Source organism: Macrotis lagotis, chromosome 2, assembly GCF_037893015.1.
Source record: "Macrotis lagotis isolate mMagLag1 chromosome 2, bilby.v1.9.chrom.fasta, whole genome shotgun sequence".
NCBI lineage: Eukaryota > Metazoa > Chordata > Mammalia > Peramelemorphia > Peramelidae > Macrotis > Macrotis lagotis.
In genome coordinates this window covers 8,376,520-8,397,219 of record NC_133659.1, presented here as the reverse complement: position 1 = coordinate 8,397,219, position 20,700 = coordinate 8,376,520, and the positions used below count along the sequence as shown (strand labels likewise).

The window sequence follows — 20,700 nt, the reverse complement described above, 5'->3', positions numbered from 1 at the left end:
CTGTATTGTAACTAATATTTTGAGATAATTGTGATTTTGAGCTTAAATTATAAATACTTGTCATTTTTGTATGTGTTACAGATTGCTATATTAAAACTGTACTTTTCAGTTGAACTCCATCTTGTAAATAAAGCTGGATGAACTATTTACTACTTTATTAACATAGATTGTGAATGTATTTAATGCTTTTTTTTTGCAGTTATAACATACTAAACTTGAGAACAGCTTCATTTTATGTGCAAAAAAAGGTCCTTTAAAACTCAATTTTAAACTGACGGATATGGTGATCTCCCTGATCTTGGTAATTTGCACACGCGAGTTGTATCCTTCAGTTTGACTTTCTGTATTGACACTAATTGGTGAGGGTGGACATTGTGACTATAATGCATTTTGAAGATGCTTTCTGTACATAACAAAATACAGGGACTCAGACAATGCTGTGCAGTGTACAGCAGAGCCTTTTTTTGGCTTTGATGTACTCAACTTTTTCAGTATTTAAAAAAAAGTGTTTTGAATAACATAAAGTCTCTTTATTGTACAAATAATAAAATTTCACCCTATTGTAAAGTGTCTTTTGTTTAATGTAAAAATAGACTCGTGAGTTGACAGCAGAGGTGGTAAGGGTTGTTCCCTTACTAAGATACAAATTGTAACCTTTATTTGAAAACACGTTATTTTTAAATAAGTATTTTAATCTGCATTGGTTTTTTTTCTCAAAAAAAAGGTTCTGAAATCTATACAAATAAGATCCTCTTTTGAATGTATCGAAGACTGAATGGCCCATGAAATCTACTTTTTAAATTAAGCTTCCTTAAATCAAGCTCTTTTGCAAGAAGATATTTGGATTAGTCCAGTTTGGGTCTCGAATCAGTACGACCGATGTCACATTGAGGAGGGCCCACCAACAGTAGCCAAACCCTCTCTCAACCAGTTTCTGAGAGTGCACAATAAACTCCCAGACCATCTAGAAGTGCCCAAACACCAAAGAAGGATGCAAATTGATTAGAAAAACCAGTAAGCTGTTGAGCTGCAACCAAAACAGTTTAATTTTCAGGGGGCATGATACAGCGACTTTGGGAGTAAGAGGACAGAAGGAAATAACAAAACGGCCAAGCTGGCTTCACTAATAGCCCTTTCCTTATGGGATATACCAAGTTTCTTCTTCGGCAAATGCTTTAAACCAAATGAGTTATAGACAATAGGGAAAAATGGATTTTCAGCACCTGAAAATAAATGCTGCAAATAGAATCACAATGGAAATCAAATTGAATCTTCTCTTGAAGGTCTGTTGTTGTAGGGTTCTCTGTCCCCAATCCAATGTTGTAATGGTTTACTCATCTAGAACCTCCAGTCTTTCAGAGCTGCCCGGGGCATGTCCTTAAAACTTGACATCACAAATTCTTAGTATTATCAATGAATGCTTCTTTAACTTTCCCCACATACTATAAGGAAAGATGACAAAGTAGTCCCATATAAAGGTATGTACACACACACACACAAATGAAAACAAAAATGTTAAAAAAAATCTAGCACTCATCTTTTACAAAATTGCTGTCATTATTAAAAAAAAAGAACAACTTTAATCAGGAATATTTCAATTATAGAAACCATTATTATCTTTTTTGAAATTCAAAACTCTTGAAATGAATATATAAACACACAAGGAGACTATAATAATTCCTATAAAGTTGTCACACATGGTTTTCAATGTAAAAATGCTATTTAGTGGTAATAAGATTGTAAGACCATTTGTTTTGTGCCCCAGAAAAATCACAGCAATAACAGATAAGAGTTTGAAAAAACCATCAGATGAAGACTAGCACATTGGCTCTCAGACAAGCCTGGGAACACTCCCTGGCTCTCAAAGCACGCATCTCCATTAGCACGCAACTCCAGTTAAGTAGGAATTCGGTCTCTTAAATACTCCAGAACAGCATCTGTTCCTTTAGCTAAAATGGCTGCTCGAGGAATTCGGAATGGATTTCCCTCCAGCAGAAGGGTCCTAGAAAGGAGAGAAACCAGGGATTGTTTACCTTCGATGAGATGAGTTTCACTCTCCAAAACCTTTATCAAATGCTTTAGAAATAAAATGTTTCTCTCCCTCTCCCCTCGGGCCTCCATTTTGAAACAGGACATGTGACCAAAATCTTTTTTTTTTTTAGGTTCTTGCAAGGCAAATGGGGTTAAGTGACTTGCTCAAGGCCACACAGCTAGGTAATTATTAAGTGTTTGAGATGGGATTTGAACCCAGGTACTCCTGACTCCAGGGCCGGTGCTTTGTGCACTGTGCCACCTAGCTGCCCCGTCTGACCAAAATCTGACTAGATTAGTCCTTGTCCTAGGTGCCTGACTGATAGGCACAATCTCAAGCCCCAAATCTGGACTGACCGGGGGCCTGGGTCTCTACAGCCACTTGTTTTTAATAGTTTAGGATAAACTAAGATCATGTTTGCCTCCCCCTTCACTGTCCGCACACATCCCCACCATTCCATATACATACTGCTCCTGCCTCTTCCTTATGTTGTTAAAGATGTGTTACGCCAAGTAGATCATGGAAACTTTTCTCTATGAAGTCCAAGTTTTCCACTGACTCCCTGATTTTCATAGTTTTATCTTGTTGAGGACGGAGAGAATGCTCAGAGAGCATCTAAGCCCTCATTCCGTGTCCAGTGACCCATTCAAGTTCTCACAGGGGTAGACCCAGGATCAGCTGTTACCATCTTCTTGAAGATAGGGTTAAGGGGAGAATGTCAGGGTCCTCTGGTCTTCCCCAAAATGAACTGCATCCTGCTTCAAAGATGTGTGTACTTTATGGATCAGATACCTCAAACTGTCTAGAACCACCTGAGGGTATGGGGAAGGGGCAAAGCCGACACAAATTGCAATCAGTACAGTCACAGACCCCAGCCACGGTGCAGCCTCCAAGAACTGGGCCTCCTCCAGACAGGAGTCAATTAATTTGAGACCTGGTGCCAGCCAAGCTGCTGCGGGGGAGGAGGGACAGATCCTCACAATGTGAACTCATTAGGTTTCAGGTCAGTTATTAAAATGTTCAGATTTCCTTACTATTCAGATCATTCTGCTAGGGTTCTACTCTTAGCTTGGAGCCCCTGGGAGGGTGTCAGGATGAGAGGTTGGACCAAAGAACCTCTTAGGGTTCCTTCCACTTGTTACTCTAAGGGAGAGGCAAGAACCATAGAGTCTAAGCAGGAACAGGCAGTAGAACCCTGCCCTGCCCACAGAGGGCTATGACTGGGGGGGGGGGGGGGGCGCAAACATGCTTCTGGCCCAGTCAAAAATGCTGCGTGGACAGCTGTGCTAATCAGGGCAAGGGCTCAGGGCCCAGATGACCCTGGGAGATCTGGGAGAGCAGGCTGGCTTAGCACTTCTCCTCTCACCTCCGCCTCAAGCTTCAGCTGCTGAAGACTTCACCCATGACTGGGAAAAACCAGGAGACCCAGAGGGAGGGAGGGCCTATCCTAGGACGTACAGAGATCAGAAGTTTTAATGAAGAGAGAATAAATCATTGTCAGAGCCTGGGATGGTTCTGGGAAAGGGAGGAGCACATCATAAGGGAGGAAGGCAAAGGGCAGAGGCTCCCTGATCCAGGGCTGGTTCTATTTCTACAGGTGAGACTGTAAACTCCTGGGGGGCAGGACCTGGCTTGGCACAGGATCTGTGTGGAGAACAGACCATGAAGAGGAGGAGCCAAAGATCAATCAGGTCACTCTTCAGAGGGGCATCTTCTTTGCCATCACCCACTCCCCCACTCTTCACCTGGGGCAGCAAGGCATACTCACCACTGGGCCAGAAATGGAGAAGGTGGCTCTGATGCCCTTCCCTAGTTTGTTTTAACAGGATTGTTGTTTTAAATGAGGTGCAGTAAGAAACAACAAAGGATCATTAACCAGGAACTGCACACATGTGGAAAGTGCATGAAAGGAGGGAGCCAAGCTGGCAGACAGGTCAGACAGTAATTTAGAAGAGTCAGGATTATTCAGTGGGGAAATCATTTCATTCCAGACCTTTCTTTTAATCAACTTAGTTTTGGAAAAATTAATTTAGGGAGTGAATAAACAGATAATTTGCAAAAGAAAATAAGGCATTTGAACCTGTTCCCTTTGAAAAGCCCTCTGGCCAAATTTTTTCTCTTATAGGAATTTTCTTAAACAGACATGTTCTATTTATTTACTGTAGGGCTGGGCTAAAGCAACAACCACCCCCTTCATCCATGAGCTTACAGATGTCTCTATGGGTCCCCGCCTCTGAGAGGGCTGTGAGGGGGACGAACAAGTCAAACTGTGCCTAGCAATTCTCAGGAGGTCCGATGGATAAACTTTTAACCAGGCATTCAGTCTGAACTGTAGTGGCAAAATCCAAGGAGCCCACCTTCAGTCCAACCCTTTGGGGACACCTGGGTCCCCAATTGTGGAAGGGGGACAAAGATGGTATGGTATCCAGGCAGCCCCTGATGCCCCCCCAGAGTGAACCCAACCAGCCTCTTTCCTTCATCTCTACCCTACCTCCCACAGTGGGAAAAGAGAGAAAAAGGCTACAACGCAATCCTGCTCTTTCAATTCCTCCTGCAAAGTCAAAATGATAGTGCCTCTCCACCATTAAGAAACAGAAAACCAGCCTGTTGTTATTTTGAGACCAAGCCTGACCCAAGGCTTCATCCGGTAGAATATCATAGCCCCAGAGAGGGGCCTCTCAGAAGACACTGATGTGCTCTGTGCATCTCAGAACCACGAGGCTAGGATTCCTCTTGCTACTGACAAGCACGGGGCTTACAAGAATGAAAACTCATAGGGTCACCAGAGGAAGAACAAGAAAAGCAAAGAGAATAACCAGGCCAGCACGGCTCTGACAATGATTGGCTTCATCTGATTCTCACAACCACCCTGGGAGGGAGGGGCTGCTATTAGCCCCATTTTACAGATGAGGAGACTGAGGCAAAGAATGCCCCTGACCCAGGATCAGACCCAATGATTGATGATGGATTTGAACCTAGCACTTCCTCCCTGGGTCTGGCATACTGGGCACTGTGGTGCCCCCGGCTGCCCTAGAATAAAAATAAAAGGGGAGTTTAGCCTTGCCTACTACAACAGACAGGCCTTGGCTAAGGGTGCTCTGCAGGGAGGGAGCCAGCCTCCAGCGGAGCCTGAAGAGGTGCTACAGCTTTTCTGGCCAGACATCTTCTTTCACAAGGACTAACAGTTTTATTTTGATCTCTGGCCTTTGAAACTCTAATTAATGCCCTAATCCTTGAGAATCATTTTTGTTGTTTCTAAAAATTAGTGTGTGTGTGTGTGGGGGGGGCAAATGGCTGTGGTTAGCCTGTAGGCACAAGCCTCTAATGCAATTTACTGGGAGAACCCTGGCCCCAAATGCTGCTCTCGGGGATGCCCCTCCTCCTCCACCTCACCTCAGGCAAGAAAGCAGCTCAAAAAAAAAAAAAAAGCAAACCAGAGGGCCCAGTACAACACGGATCTCACCTTAGACTCACACAGTTGCCCAGCTCAGGGGGGATGTGAAGGAGGTCATTGTTCTGAAGGTCCAAAGTGGCCAGCTTGCCCATCTGCTTTAGCTGCAGGGGGTCCAGAGAGCCAACCTGGTTGTTACTGAGGAGGATGGTTTCAAGACTCTGAAGGCGATACAGAATGCTGGGGAAGGTTTTAAATCTGTGAAGAAACTCAATTTAGTAGTTCCAGAGGCCAAAACAAATTCTTAAGATAGTTAAATGAAAAAAAACCATCATCTATAAACTTAAAACCCCTTTCTTTCCAAAGCACTTTTATGTCTGTTTAATAAAACTAACTTTTTTTTTTAGTATTTATTACATTAAGGACAGTGGGAGGAGGGGTGGCTAGGTGTCAGTGGATAGAGCACAGGGTCTGGAGTTCAAATGACCTCAGACGATTAATAATTACCTAGCTGTGTGGCCTTGGGCAAGCCACTTAACCCCATTTGCCTTGTAAAAACCTAAAAATACAAAAAAACAAACAAAAAAAAGAACAGTGGGAGGATCTGGGCATACAAAGACAAAGCAAAAAGGGCCCCCCACCCTCAAGGGGTGTGTGCTCTAAGGGAAGGGGCACAGAAGGGACAGGAACCTCAAAGGGGAGCCACCAGCTGATGAGATCAACAAGAAAGAGGGAAGACCCCAGGGCTTCTGAACCTCTTCTGTGTTGTGGGCCCTACAGATTACAAACACTACCAACCCTGTTGAATTACAAATGCTACCAACCCTTTGGAAATCCAGTTGTCAAACCCTTTAAAAACCCAAATTCACAGACTCTTAAGTTAAAGACAGCCTGCTCCAGGGTGGGCATGGAGGAGACCCAGTGCATGGGCAGGAGCCGGATGAATAACCAGCAAAAGAAGCTAGAGAGGAAGGGGAGAGCAGAGGGGCAGTGGGTGAACCTTGAGAGGAAGCAGAGCAAAGTGGGTATCAGGTACTGACAGAGGTGCCCACTGCTCCCCTACAGCTTAATTCAGGACAGAAGAATCCGATCCACACTAGCACTGCTTCTGGAATTGGCCAGTGCATTGCTGAACATGCACCAACACACCATCCCTGGGGCTCTCCAGACAGAGGACTCTGGGATTCTGAACCTGGGGTCCATGACCCTCCTGGAGAGACTTCAGGGGTCTGTGAACTTGAGTGGGGGGGGGGGGAAGATTACGTTTCATTTTTATTAACATTTGACTACTACTGTCCTGAATTATTAAGATTATTTAAAAATATCATTCTGAGAAGGGGTTTACAGGATGCATCAAGGGGACTATTTTCTCTTTTCCCAGGGCCTGTCTCCCCTTATTATTCAATTAACAAACAATTAACAAGTAATTACCATGAACCATTTGTATCTCTATGGTGCTAGGCAATGTCAAGACACCAAGGAGCAGAGGGAGGGAGAGAAAGAAGAAATGGTAGGTCAGGGTCCCATCACCCCTATTTTACAGTTAAGGAATCAGAGGCAACTAGAATGCAGGTGCCATCTCCCAGACTACTATGGGACAGTTGCATTTGACACAACATCAGGTGTAGGAAAAGACTTTTTTTTCTGTTCACTCATTCATCCCAAAATGCTTTGCAACCCCTACTGCACTAGCCAGCAGCACAACCTATATTATCCAACGGTCACAGAAATGTGGGGGAGCCAGAGGCAATCTCAGAGCTCATTTAGCCCAGTCTGCCTCTCTGGGAGAATGACTTGTTCACACCACCTGGGTGGCAAGGCCTGGCACTGTGCCTTTTGTCTACAAATCGAATGCCCTTCTATGTCTCCATTACTGATACAGAAAAGTAAATAGAAATAACAATGTAAAATGAAGGTGCATCAGCTAAGTCTGAGGGACACAAGTGTTATAGAATGAGAGATTCCTGGGGTCTGGAGACAGGTCACGGAGGGAGGAGGGGAGCTAGGCTCCTGTGATCCTTCTTTCTCTGTCTCGCCCTCTCTCCTCTGGCTCCCAGCTACACTTCAGGGCCCAGCTCTGGGCCAATCACTTCCAAGACCCCAGGCAGACCTGTCACTGGCTATATAGCTTATTAGATAGGAGTGGGTTGATTGGAGACCAGGATCTATCTAAAAGAGAGTATTCACTAAAAGGATGGCAGGAGAGAAAAGAAGAAAAGCAAGTTGGAAACAGATCGCACAGGCCTTCAGTGCTACCTGAGAGCACTGGTGGGTCATGGAAGGCCCAGATACTGATCCCATCCAGGATAAACACTGGGGGAGGCTAGGTGGCGCAGTGGATAGACCACCAACCCTGAAGTCAGGAGTGCCTGAGTTCAAATCTGGTCTTAGACACTTAATTACCTAGCTGCCTTGGGCAAGCCACTTAACCCCCCAAAAAACAAAAAATAAACACAGGAATCAGGATAAACACTGGCTGCACCAACTATGGGAAATCACCCAGGCTCTCAGGGCTTGAGGCAATGTGACCAATAGCCCAGTTGTCTCCCAATCTGCATGGGTGCAAGTGGCAAACAGGAACGCCTCACGCTAATCAAACCAAAGGACTCAAAAACAGAAAAAGGGTATTTATGAGATTATAAGAGGAAGAGACTGGCAATGAGGAGAAACTGGTTAATCTATGCCTCAGATGAGAACTACTGGGAATTCAATACATGATATAAATTAGATACTGAAGAACTGAGAAGCTCTATTAGAGACAACTAAAAAAGATTTTGGCCCTGGGGGACTGGGAACATGCAGTACTGCTGCAAGGAAAATCACAAGTATTCAATACAATATAGAAAATATGCAATAGCTCCAGGTTCTGATTCGCTAAAAGAGATAATGTTAAGAGAGAGGCAGGGGAATGGGGTCAAGATGGGAAGAACAGACAGGAAGAGAGAAAGAGAGATGGAAAATCAGGCTGAAAGACAAGGGGGAGCTGGGAACCAAAAACCCAACCACAGGTTAACAACCTCTGTGGGGCCCGGCCCGGCCCTGCCTGGTCTTCGCTTGGAGGATGATCTTCCCGATGACTTAGTACTTAAGACGAGCACCCTGGTGTAAGCTGGTAGCTGACTGCCTCCTACTCCTCCATCACTCTTAAACCTTTAGTCTTCAGAAAGGGCAGCCCCAGAAGGGGGCCAGCACGGTATCGCCAAGGACCAGGACCCCAAGAGAGTGCTGTGGAGGGGTGGGAATATTGGTCCTTGGCCCCCTATCTATAGAATGATGACAGACTGTGGTCAATAATGGCATTTTTTAAAAAGAGATTATGAAGAATATGGGTCATGTTGAAATTTCTGAATCTTTTTCTTTAAATCTGAAGGGCTTTGTACTTTCTAGATGAGAACAATAACCACACAAAAGGAATAAAAATGTGCCTTTTGATATGAACCCGAAGTGCCTTTCTGACAGGCGCTCTCAAACAGTGCTGAAACATAAGAAGAAACTTGATCTACATGAGTGTGAAAAGCACTGAACAAAGCCTGGCTGGCCATCAGCCATGACTACGCATCACAGATTCAGAGAGGCCAACGAAGGGGCGTTTCCAAAGCAGCAAATACCTGCCCAGGACTGTGCTAGGTTCTTGTCAGATGCTACCTCATGTCATCCTCCAACAACCTGGTCAGATAGGTGCAAGAGGACCCCAACCTTACAGTTGAGGAAACTGAGGAACGTGGATGAAATGATTTCCCCAAGGTCACCGAGTGAGGCACCCCCTGCTGCTTCAAGAGAAGATAATTGGATTTGAAACCAAACCCTGGGTTCAAGTGGTGGCCCTGACACTTTCTGGCTGGGTGTCTCTGATCCGCCCCATATGTGCCCCCTACACCCAGCATGCCTCTGTGAGGAAACAAAGGCCTCCCACAGATGCTCCCTCAATGGAGGGTCAGAAGAACCTGGACCCTCCTCTGCTAGAACAGCCAGAACACTCACCTATTAAAGGAAAGATTGATCATTTGCAGCTTCACCAAAGCTTCCATCTCTTCAGGCAAAGAGGACAAAAGATTATTTCTGTGGGGAAGAGACAGTGGTAGGGGAAAGGACAGAGAACACAAAGGGGGGAGAGAGATTTCCTTTGTTTACAGCTTAAACAATTTCAACAGAAAAATCCTGCCCATGAACTGGCCAAGCCATGAGGTGGTCTCTTGGGCAGCCTGATCCTCAGGTAGGGCAGCCAGTAACCAGGTGGGACACACCTGGCCCTTGTGTTCCTTCATCTCAGCCACAAATGGGGGCTCAGAAAGGGGAAGAGACCAGGGAGACTCTCTGTCCTACTCAGCCCCAGCCCCATTCCTGCCTAGGTCACTGCCAAGATTACTTAGTCCACCTGCCCAGATGTCCTCCGATGGCCCAGTCAATCAGGGAAGGAATTTGTGAGGGACACAGTGGCAAGTGCTGAGGAGTGAGAAAGTTCATCTCAGTGTGGGAAACCTTGCTGTACAGAAAGTATCCCATTCACAAAGGAATAATTCTGTCGAGTGTACTGGGGTGGGGTCACAGTCCAGGCCTACGGCTACTGGTGGGGATGGGGAATTGCTTTCTACTGACCATCTCTAATCATCTGTGGAGAGGAGCTTCCCATTTCTATGTTTTGAAAACAGGTCCACACACCAGGAAAAGGATTCTGGCCCCTTGACAGAAACGCCCTCCACCTTTTCATCTAGGATGTGGTCAATAATAAGGGTGGCCCATGGAAGATGAATACATATCTCCTGTTGGCCCCTTCCATGGTCTATGGTTCCTCCTCACCTTTCTCCTCCTGTCTCTTCCTGCATCTAAAAAGTAGTCTGCTAATTCAGAGACAAGCCAAAGCAAGCTGCCCCACCAACCCCATGGAGCATGGAGGAACAAGGAAGGAAGTCACTGCCGCTGCCTCCCGAACCTCCCCTGCAGGGCCCTGAGTACACACTGGCTGCCTAAAAGCTTCCCATAAATAATCTTCACTGTGGCTGTCCCTAAAGAACATGGTCCTCTTTTGGCAAGTAAATATCCTTTCTCAATATAAATCCCTGACTCCTCCGAGTTGTTTACTCCCACAAACAAGCTTTCTCTAAGGGAAACACCTGCATTGACAGGAAATGAGCCCAATGGGGCTCTCATTGCTTGAGTTTCTTTTAGTAAGAAGCTCACGTCCTTCTCTGGGCTGCACGAGGGCCTCAATGTTGAATGTACGTTAGTGAACAAAGTGCCCCTCTTAAAGGCCTATCAAAGTGCCTGTCTAGCCACAATTCAGAGATTAGTTTCAATATTTGGAAAACGTGCATACAAAAGGAAAGCAGGTCGAGTTCTCTGGGCAGGCCTGAGTGCGACCCCATCAGAACCTACCGGAGATCCAGATGGGTCAGTTTTTGAAGCATACACAATTCTGCAGAAAGACTGGGGAGCTTGTTAAAGCTGAGGTTGACATCGCAGACAGCTTCCTTCAGGTCCACCAGCCTGAAACAAAAGGCCTTTTAAATCCTCCTATCCTGCTGGATTTCACTTAAGATTCATTTTGGCTAAGTGACTTCTGGCAAATATTTCAATAATTCATAATTTCCCCCCAATACAAAAATGTTATGCTAGACTTAAAAGAACCAAGTGTGGGTGGAGAGAGTGTGGGCTTGGCATCAGGCTAATGTGGGTCTGAATTTAGCCATGCCACCAAGGGTCTCCATCAGCTCCCCCAATGACTCCTAAATCTAGAAATTTTGCAAGCTAATATAATGATTTAGCCTTTTAAAAAATTTAAATAGACTTTACAGCTGAGTCTCCATCTAGTAACAGTAACTCCGTTTAGACCCGGGGGGGGGGGACCCCCCAGATCTCATCAATACCCAGACTGGCTGGCTTAGCTGTGGACACGCAACACCTCAGCTCTGACAGCGGCCTCTCCCCCTCTAACTGGAAGCATGGAAGGGAAATCAACAATGTCTTCCTCCCAAAGTCTCCCTTTAGAGAGGACTCAGAATTCTTGGAACTTTTCCATCAGCAGCCCAGTTTGGCTTCAGTTCCAGGACCATCATGGCCCCACCCAACTCTCAGTTCTCAGTTTCCCTTTATGTATTGTCTCCTCCCATTAGACTCCTTTTGTATCCTCAAGAGCTATTTTGTTATTTGGTGTGTCCAGTTCTCTGGGGCCCCATTTGGGGTTTTCTTGACAAAGATAATGGAGTGTTTGCTATTTCTCTTTCCAGCTCATTTTACAGATGAGGAAATTGAGGCAAAGAGGGTATAAGGATTTGCTCAAGGTCACATAGCCAGTAAGCATCTGGGACTGGATTTAAACTCAGTAAGGGGAGTTTTCCTAACTCCAGGTCCAGCCCAGTGCCACCTGGCTGCCCACAGGGCCTAATCTGAAGAAACACTACAGAGAGCAAGGAGCTGAGGAAAAAGTCCAAATCGATTCAACTCCTGCATTTCACTTTTTTAAAAAGTTGCATTATACTTTCATTTAATCCCATATATTTCTGGGACAGATCATGGGATCTTGTTAGGGAAGGGAGGTAAAATTAGACTGGGAATGAAGGGCTTGGAATGCCAAATAGAACATTTTATACTTGGTCTTAGAGATACTAAGGGGCTCCTGAGTTTACTGAGTAGAGGGTGGCGTGAACTGCATTTAAGGAAAACATTTCAGTGACTTAATGGGGGATGGGGCAGATGGGGAGACTTGAGGCAGTCTGGGTGAACCTGGACTTCATCATACTTCCTGTGACCATTGTGCCAGGAAAAGGATAGGAGGAATGAGATGGTCTCTGAGACCCCTAGGCCATGAGTCATCCTGGTCTCTTCACTATCTCTCACCTTCCAAATCCAACATGGTCCTGAGGCCTATAGTTTTTCCCTTGACACCTCTCAACACACCCCTCTCCTACCCCCAACACCATCACTGACTCTTACAGTTGGAACTGTAGTATGAGAGTATTACCTGGGATGACACTTAATGTACACTACACTGAATGAATGGAAACAGCAAAAGACCCTCCAACTATCCCATAAGAAAATTTGCCCATACCCCTGGGCTGTCCCTGGTACTGTCTGTGTAGTTTCTCAGGGTGGTGTGGGCTTCACTATTCAGGCCTCATGTGACCAGGCTCATGAGGAAACTTCTCCAATAAATCTATACTTAACCAACCCAGTTGGTATGGGCCCCTTTTTCTTTGCTATCATACCCGTCTCCCTCCCACCCAACTGGCACAGTGATCCCAGAATCTGCCCGTCTACAAATCTTGGGTCCTTATAGGCAGACTCTGGCTACTCTCCAGTCCATCCTCCAGGTCCAACCAGGTCCCTCTCCCTACCCAGTAAATTCCAATTAATTCCCTATTGCCTCAAGGAACAACTACATAATGCTCTGTTGGACATTTCAGGCCTTTCCCAAGTCAGCCCCCTCCTGCCTTTCCAGGCTTCTCACACCTTATCACCCATCCCACATTCAATGACAGTGAACAAGATCCTTTACCTCTTAGCTCTAACATTCCCCAAGTCTGGAAGGTTCTCCCTCCTCTATTCCAGGAGTACTGAATTCCCTGGCTTCCTTAAAGTCCCTCCCAATTAAAATCTTACTTTTCATACAAAGTCCTCCTCAAATTCTTTTAATTCCAGAACCTTGGGGGCAGCTAGGTGGCACAGTAGATAGAGCACCAGCCCTGGAATCAGGGAGGACCTGAATCCAAATTCGGCCTCAGATGCTTAATAATTACCTAGCTGTGTGACCTTGGGCAAGCCACTTAACCCCATTGCCTTGCAAAAACCAAAAACCAAACAAAATTTGATTGCAGAACCTTCCCTCTGTTAATCATTTCCCATTTATCCCAAATAGAGCTTGCTTTGTTCTATTTGTTTGCATTTTTCTTCTCCATTAGATGGTAAACTCTTGCCACCTTTTGTATCCTCAGAGCTCAGTCGATGCCTGGCCACACAGTATGTACTTTAATCAATGTTTATTGATTAAAAACCTAGAACCCAAAAGAGCGCCAGTCCAAGTGCCCTTTGAATAGAAATGGGAGGCAAACCAGAACATGCTTCACTTCTCCTCAGTTCTCTAAACACAGGAACTGGGCTGCCATTGGCAATCAGATAGTATACCCATGCCACTGTCCTGGCACACAATTGGCCCAATTATATGTCTATCACCAATAAAATATTACTGAGTACTTCAGAGGGTGTGGAAAACTATGTTTTGTGGGAAATCAGGAAAAGAGGAATTTTCTTGGAATTCTATGGATCCCCTACTGTTAAGATAAACTCTCTCCAGGGTGAAACTTATTTGAAATTTTACAGAACTGAATATTAATATTGTCCATCACTGACCATGGACTGACATTGGCTAATTCCTTGAACCTCTCTTCTAATACTGCGTTGCTTAGAAAAGAAGGTAAAGCATTTAATTAATAATTGTGATATACATTTTAAAAGTAAAATGAGTAACAAGTTAAGGGCTTCTCTGAGGCCCCTTAAGTCTCATGAAATGCACTTGTTTCTATCTCTGAGGCCGTACTTGCTAACAGCTAAGTCAACTTACCCTGAAAAAAGATGAAAGCGAGCCTTCAAGTCAGTCAGGCAACAGTATTGGGTCAACTCTCCTTTTTGTTGGCTAATGGCTAAGTGTGGCAAATACAAAGCCAAGTCCAAAGTGAGTGGAACTTCAGAGAGGATGAGAAGTGATCATCTGGGCCCCCAATTCAGGACATGTTCCTATCCGTCCGTGGACAGACCCCAGAGTAACGGCCTTGGGAGCCCAGACCTACCTCTTTGGGATTTCATTTAGTTGATTCTTACTGAAGTTGACAGTAGTAATCACATTGCTCCCTACAGCATCGAAGACTTCATCAGGAATCAGAGCTGTCTGCTTCTCACTAAAAGACAAAGCAAAATCATTTTGGTAAATAAGCACCTGTCAGGTGCCAAGCCTCTCTTGGCCACTCTTGTTCAGTCAGGATCAATAGCCAGTGGAGGGCCTGGCCCCCGCAGGGAGTGCCCTGGGAAGGTGCTCTCCTAGGGGAATGCCTGTCCTCCTGGGGCTGATCAAGGAGAAGGGAAAGGGCAACCATCCACAGAGAAGGAATACAAAAGAAGAGCATCTGCTAAAGGCAGTGAAGAGGAGCAAACAGACAAGGGCTTCCTGAGGTATAGACAAGGGCTTCCTGAGGTCACGTTGACCAGGAAGTTCTGAGAGGGCTTTCTGGAAAAGGGGGTCTTCTGACTGGATTTTCCAGAGTAGGAGGGAATCCACCAGTGAGTAAAAGAAGTCCAAGGAGAAGTACCTTTGGCTCCTATTGTTTCCTTTGCCCTGATGCAGTGCTCCCAAAGCCCCAACTTCCTCCAAACTTCCAAAGTCCAGCTTTGGACTGCTCCCTCCCCAAAATCCATCTTTCCCCCCCTCAAAGTTACATTGTTGCTCTATATAATACTTTAACATTACTCACTTCTAGAAACTTTGCACCCCTTCACCTCGCTGAAGGGGTAAGCTCTTTGAGGAGACGTTCATTTTTGTCTTTACAACCCCCCCAACCCTAGCTGTGTCTTTCACAGAAAAGGTGCTTCAATGAAGTTTGTTGTAGTAATCTTTATCATGTGACTACTGTATCCAGAGAGTGCCATTCTAAGAGATCGGATAGCCTCTGCCATAATTAGAGGAAGGGGATATACCCAGATTATTGCAATACCCAAGAAGGCAGGAAAAGTGCAAAAAGGAAAAAAAAAAGGATGTGTGAGGTCTGAGAGCGAAGGTCCTAACCAAGGGGAATTAGAGAAGGGAAGACTCTGGAAAGACAAACTAGAGGATCCTGGGCTCTGTCTACCTTAATGAGTCCCACATCCAGCTAGAAAGGCTAAAGCTCACTGGCAGACTTTGTCTGCTGTCCAGACCAAGCCTAGAGACACTGGTCATCCGCCTGGCTACAACTCCTCTGAAAAGTCCAAGGGAGGGAGCTCAAGATGGGTTCTGACTGTGGGTTACAAAAAAAAAAAAACCAAAAAACAGGCTATTGTTGAACAAAGTATTGAAATATGTCCATAAATTTCTACCTGTTGATGCCTAACTTCAGCTCAGCCTTCCTCATAATGACAATGCTTATTTTGCTACTTGAGGGACCTGGGCAGACTTCTCTGCTCCCTGGGTCACAGACCCTCCTGAACTCCCTAGGTTGGCTTTTGAGAATTATGATGGCCAAGATGGAAGACATGTTGCTCTTATTAGAGGAGGTTCTTAAGAAATAAGTGGATATAAAGTATAGGAATGGGCGAGGTCAGAATAGGACAAGAACAGAATGAGCCGGCCAGCTTGAGGGTAGGGACTGGCTGGTGCTTCTTTTTGTAGCCCCAAATGAGCATACAGTAGGGATCTCATAAATGTTTTTTGGTTGACTGACAAAAGTGAGAGTCCTGGGTAAACTCTTAGCTGCTGGGCCTTCTACCTCTGCTCCAGGGTTCCACTCTCCCACCCCTCCACCCCCGTCCTGTAGCACATTAAACTCACAAAAGACTTAGTTGCAAATAAACATATAAAATAGATACAGCAGCTGTATCAAATAGCATATATACACAGAGACATGCTTTACTAATTCACCAAGGAGATCTCTCTGGTCTACGAGGTCTTCATCTACACAAGGCCCTCCTTCACTGCTGGCTAAGTCTCTCAGGAAGCCAACAATTTTGATGAGAAGGGCTGTTCAGGGAGTACAGAACAGGTAAAGAATAAATGGCTTCTCTGGAGAGGCCTGGCTGTCTGGCCAGGATCAGACCAGACAACAAGAGACAGGCTAGAGGCCTCCCAGTGCCCAGAATCCAGGGCCACCCCCTTCTTTTAAAGAGGAAGAGATAGGGTGCAGGGAAGCCAGAGGACCTGCCAAAGTTGTATGGACACAAAGGGTAAGGATTGGGATCTGAACCTAGGTTTTCTGGTCCTAAAGGCTGATTTTTTCCATTCATGCTTTGTATGGATTAGTCTTTTCTAATATTTGTGTCAAAATAATTGGCAGTAGTTGTTTAGAGGAAAATGGTCATGCCTGATTGATGAGAACCATGCTTAAGGAAAGTGGGCCAGAACCTCCCCCTACCGGAACCTTCAGGTACAAGCTGGAGAAACACGCTTCTGCAAGTCTCTGTGGAGCCCCTTGCAACTGTGAAATGCTGGGGTATATCAAAAAGCAATATCTAAATCACTAGAGAACCACAGTATCTTTGTTACTACACTTCAGGTTGGTTGTTCATGGTGACAATCTCAAAAGAAAACACCTTACAGTCATATATTTCCAAGTCCTTTTCTAGGATGGGTTACTCCTGAATAGTGTTCTTGTAAACAGCAAATTTCATTCAAAGAATTCCGATTCACAAAGCCCAAGATTCACAAGTGGAAGAGGTGCTCAAAATCATCCCTTCTAAATTCACAAAGGGGGAGGCTGGCCAAGAACACTCAAGGCACACCTACTGGGGGTGGATGTGAGTCCAGCTCTTCTGGCTCAGAATCCAGGGGGTGTGCCACAGTGCCACATTGGCTCTTCCTAACAGATTTTTTTCTATTATTCAACAAATTAAGAAAAAATAAATTTGGGAACATTTCCCGGTTCAAAGAACATGTTTTCTGACTTGAGTGTTCTGCTCTCTGCCTCAATGATCTCTTGGAATCTATCCAAGGAGGCCCGTAAGCTCCGGCCTTCACTCTACATAAAAATTCCATTCAGTATTCAAAAGCAACCATAACACAACTGTTACCGGCTCCATACCTGTAGTCTAACAGCTTCAATGATCTCATGGAGTGCATGTTGACTATGGCCTGGCTTGGCAGAGTCATGGCTGTCTCCATGGGTGGATCACTGTGATTGACTGGATCATCTGGGGAGGGGAAAAAAGTCACAAAGGCACATGACTAGAGAGAAATAAACTAAATGGCTTAAAAAAAGCATGACTACTCACACATAATAGAGCTACACCCCCAGGAAGAGCCCGTAATTTATATGCTTTATCAAGAAGGCCTCAGAAACATCTGAGAACAAAATCCATGTGCTGGGAGAGAGGGGGTCAGAGTGAGCAGCACCAGGGATCTGGAGGCCAGAAAAGTGATGTTATCTGAATAGAGAAGAAGGGGACCCATCCTTGGGGTCCTCAGGTTAAGATGTCCAAAGGGTAGTGAATGATGAGCCTGAGTTCAAGCAGAACTGAATCCAGGGACTGGGTCACCACATGATTAAAGAGGAGAGGAGGGGTCTGGAACTCAAGAGGTCCCTAGTGATGGCAGAGAGTGCAATGAGGGTCTGAAAGAGAATGAGTGCCCACGTGAACAACTTAGAAGAGGGGTAATGCCACGGATTGCCAACCAATGGGAGCATCCAATGAGAAGACCATCGTGGAGCTGAATTATAGACTGAACATGAACATCAGGGGGGAGGATGACATGGGGAGAAGAGCTGGGCTCAGTCAGGCGACCAGGGTTCCAATCCAACATGTGCCCCTTCCAAGCAAAGGGACTTTGGGCAAGAGATTCCATTTCTCCCCCAGTCCTCAGTTTCCCCAGTTGTAAAATGAGAGGGTTGCACTAAAGAGCCTTTGAAGTGTCTTAACAGCCTACATTTCATTCTGGATGAGTGACTTTCTTGCAGTTTGAAGCAGTAAAAAGAAATTTTTGTTATATTGCATTAATAACCAAATAGTAGGGGCAGCTACAGTGGATAGAGCACTGGTCCTGGGGTCAGGAGGACCTAAGTCCAAATCATCAGACACTTAATAATTGACTAGTTGTGTGACCCTGGGCAAGTCACTTAACCCCATTGCCTTAAATAAATGAAAATAAAAAAATAGTAAATTGGGATCCAGGCTTTTCTCCTCTTACCTTCTCATTTAGGGCCCAGCCCCTACAGAAGGTCAGTCTCTGAAGGTCATGACTGACCAATGAGACAGTCCCAGGCCTCAAGGAAACCAATTCTTTCATCTTGGGCAAAGACCCCACAGGAGACCTTAACTTTTGCTTAGAGCAGGGGTGGGGAACCTCCAGCCCAGAGGTCATATTGGTCTGGGGTCACCAAGGCAACCACAGGCAGGACCTCAAAATTCAATAAATCTACCAGCTTTTCAGGAGTGAATTAAATATTTGACCAAATATAGCATGAATGATGTTATAAATACCCAAATTGCCCTTAGCAGAAAAAAGGTTCTCCATCGCTGGGAGGAAATGAACCCTCCATCAGAATTCAAGGTGACCCAGCTCATGAAGGAGAAAATCACTCAGAGAGGGTGGTCTAGATGGAGAGATTCCTCTGGAGGTGGCTGACCTTCGAAATCAAGGTATATTCTTAGTGGAAGGAGGTGAAGACTCCTTAACACCCCCCCCCCCCAATGAGTGTCCACCAATCAGGTTTCAAGTTCTGTACAGGAACTAGGAATATAAATTAGCCTACCAAAATTAATGAGCGTTCTTGCAGATAAGCTTTTCCTAAAGTGTTTTTTGATGAGAAAAACCTTGTGAGTTTTAGTGTTTATGGGGAAGAGATATGGTTTATTTTTGAAGCCTAAGGCTTCTTTTAGGCATCTTTTAATGAAAAATTTCTGGGATAAATTTAACATGGTCAGCACCTTTACACATTTAACTTATGTTCTGAAAACAGACCATAAAGGAAAAATGATCACTCGATAATGAATCAGAATTTTCAGTTTTTGCCAATTCAATTTTCTAACTCAAACAGCAAAGATGATAGGGACAAGGCAGATGTGATTGGAAGGTGATCAAAAAAAATGAAATCTCCAGTAGATTAAAGATCATTTTAATAAAGTTCTACTGTGGTTGGTGCTTTAAAGTAAATACAAGAAAATAAAAAGGGACTTGAAAGTTGAAAACTCCCAAAGAGATGTAAAGGGAATTCTTGCCACTCCTCCTCCAAGACATAAATGCACATTTTTAACAAATCAAGTAAGGTAAATCTTTACAAGGGGAAACTATCCAGTATGAAATTATGTAAATTGGGATATGTCTAAGTAATCATTAATGTAATCATTAATGACACTTTATGGGAGTCTAAATAGTCACACAGAAGAGAAGTGGTCATGAATCCGAACATCCCAAAAGTATAGTCTGTGATCTGAAAAGCAGTCACAATCCAAACTGTGTGAAGATGGTAGAAAAATGAAAATAAGAGAAGATGATAAACTGAAGCTAGATGCTAGAAGGAGTAGAAATACATGTTGCTCAGGCCTATGAAGAGAATATTCATAAGATGGAGAGCACTACTTCTACATGTGAGCTTATTTCAAAGCCTCATATACCATGGAGCTAAATGACATTTACCTCTTTTTTCATGAAGTTTTCAATTTTTTCTTATATGTGATTTTTCTGGGACAATAAATTTCCAATTTGATAATGGAAGTTAATCAAATTTTAAAATTACCCACCCAGCCCCCCCTTCTCCTCGAATTCATGAACTCTAGAAATTCATCATTTTCCAAGATCCCATCAACTCTGAAACTCAACCTCCTCATCCTCCCTATTCCTAGGGTCTCCTCCCAGACCCTGTAATTGAGGATACCCAGGGGATTTGTCTCCTCCTTTCCCACCTGACTGCTGCCCTGGATTTCATGATGTCCAGAAACTCATCATTTGAAAACATGAATTCTAAGTCCCACCTGTTCTGAGCCTACCCTGTCTGCCTGTAGGCCTTCATCACACCTTGATGACTCTGGTCCCTTTCCTTCCTACCTGTGCTGTCTATCCCATGAGACTGAAAGCTTCTTGAAGGTGCAGACTGTTTTGGGTTTTTCTTTGTATATTTCTATCCTTATCAAAAAAAGAAAAAAGTGGAGGAAAAAAGAGAAAGAAGAAACTAACAAAATGGGAAAGACAAAGAATAAAGAGTAAAGCTCCAGAGGGAGCTGAGAACAATATCTGACTTTTGTCCTTAGAAATGAGAATCCTATCCTCTTGGAGGTAAATCCAATCCATTCCCCACTATCTGAAGCAGGAATCCTCCTAATGATCTCTTAAGCCAACCCTTCTAGATGGTCATCCAAAGACTCTAAGATTCTTCAACAAAAGACCAGTCAGTCTCTGCAGGAAGATCTCCAGAACTGGGAACTCATTATCCCAAGTCACTTCTGGTTTTGGTTAGGTTTCATCAGGGAGAAGTGTTGTGCCATGTGGAATGAAAATGTAGCTCCTTGAAAACTGAAGCCACCTGTCCTATCTTTGCCTTTGCAGGTCACATAAAAGAAAATGTAGGTCTTTTCCTCATGGTTTTTCAAATATCTGAAAATTGCAATC

At 44.6% G+C, this 20,700-nt stretch overlaps 1 protein-coding gene across 2 annotated transcripts in view; it reads right to left on the bottom strand.

The window, feature by feature from the left end:
• Positions 1-561: 561 nt before the first annotated feature.
• The window catches only part of LRRC40 (leucine rich repeat containing 40), a 41,267-nt gene continuing 21,128 nt past the window's right edge, over positions 562-20,700 (bottom strand). The window contains exons 10-15 of one of the 2 annotated variants that reach the window (XM_074221196.1): positions 17,180-17,288; positions 14,204-14,311; positions 10,797-10,907; positions 9,405-9,482; positions 5,496-5,681; positions 562-2,002 (exon numbers count right to left, since the gene is read on the bottom strand). In XM_074221196.1, the coding sequence (XP_074077297.1) occupies positions 1,897-2,002; positions 5,496-5,681; positions 9,405-9,482; positions 10,797-10,907; positions 14,204-14,311; positions 17,180-17,288 (698 nt within the window). In that variant the 3' untranslated portion in view covers positions 562-1,896. The remainder of the gene's footprint in view (positions 2,003-5,495; positions 5,682-9,404; positions 9,483-10,796; positions 10,908-14,203; positions 14,312-17,179; positions 17,289-20,700) is intronic. The other variant, XM_074221197.1, reaches the window with a different exon arrangement.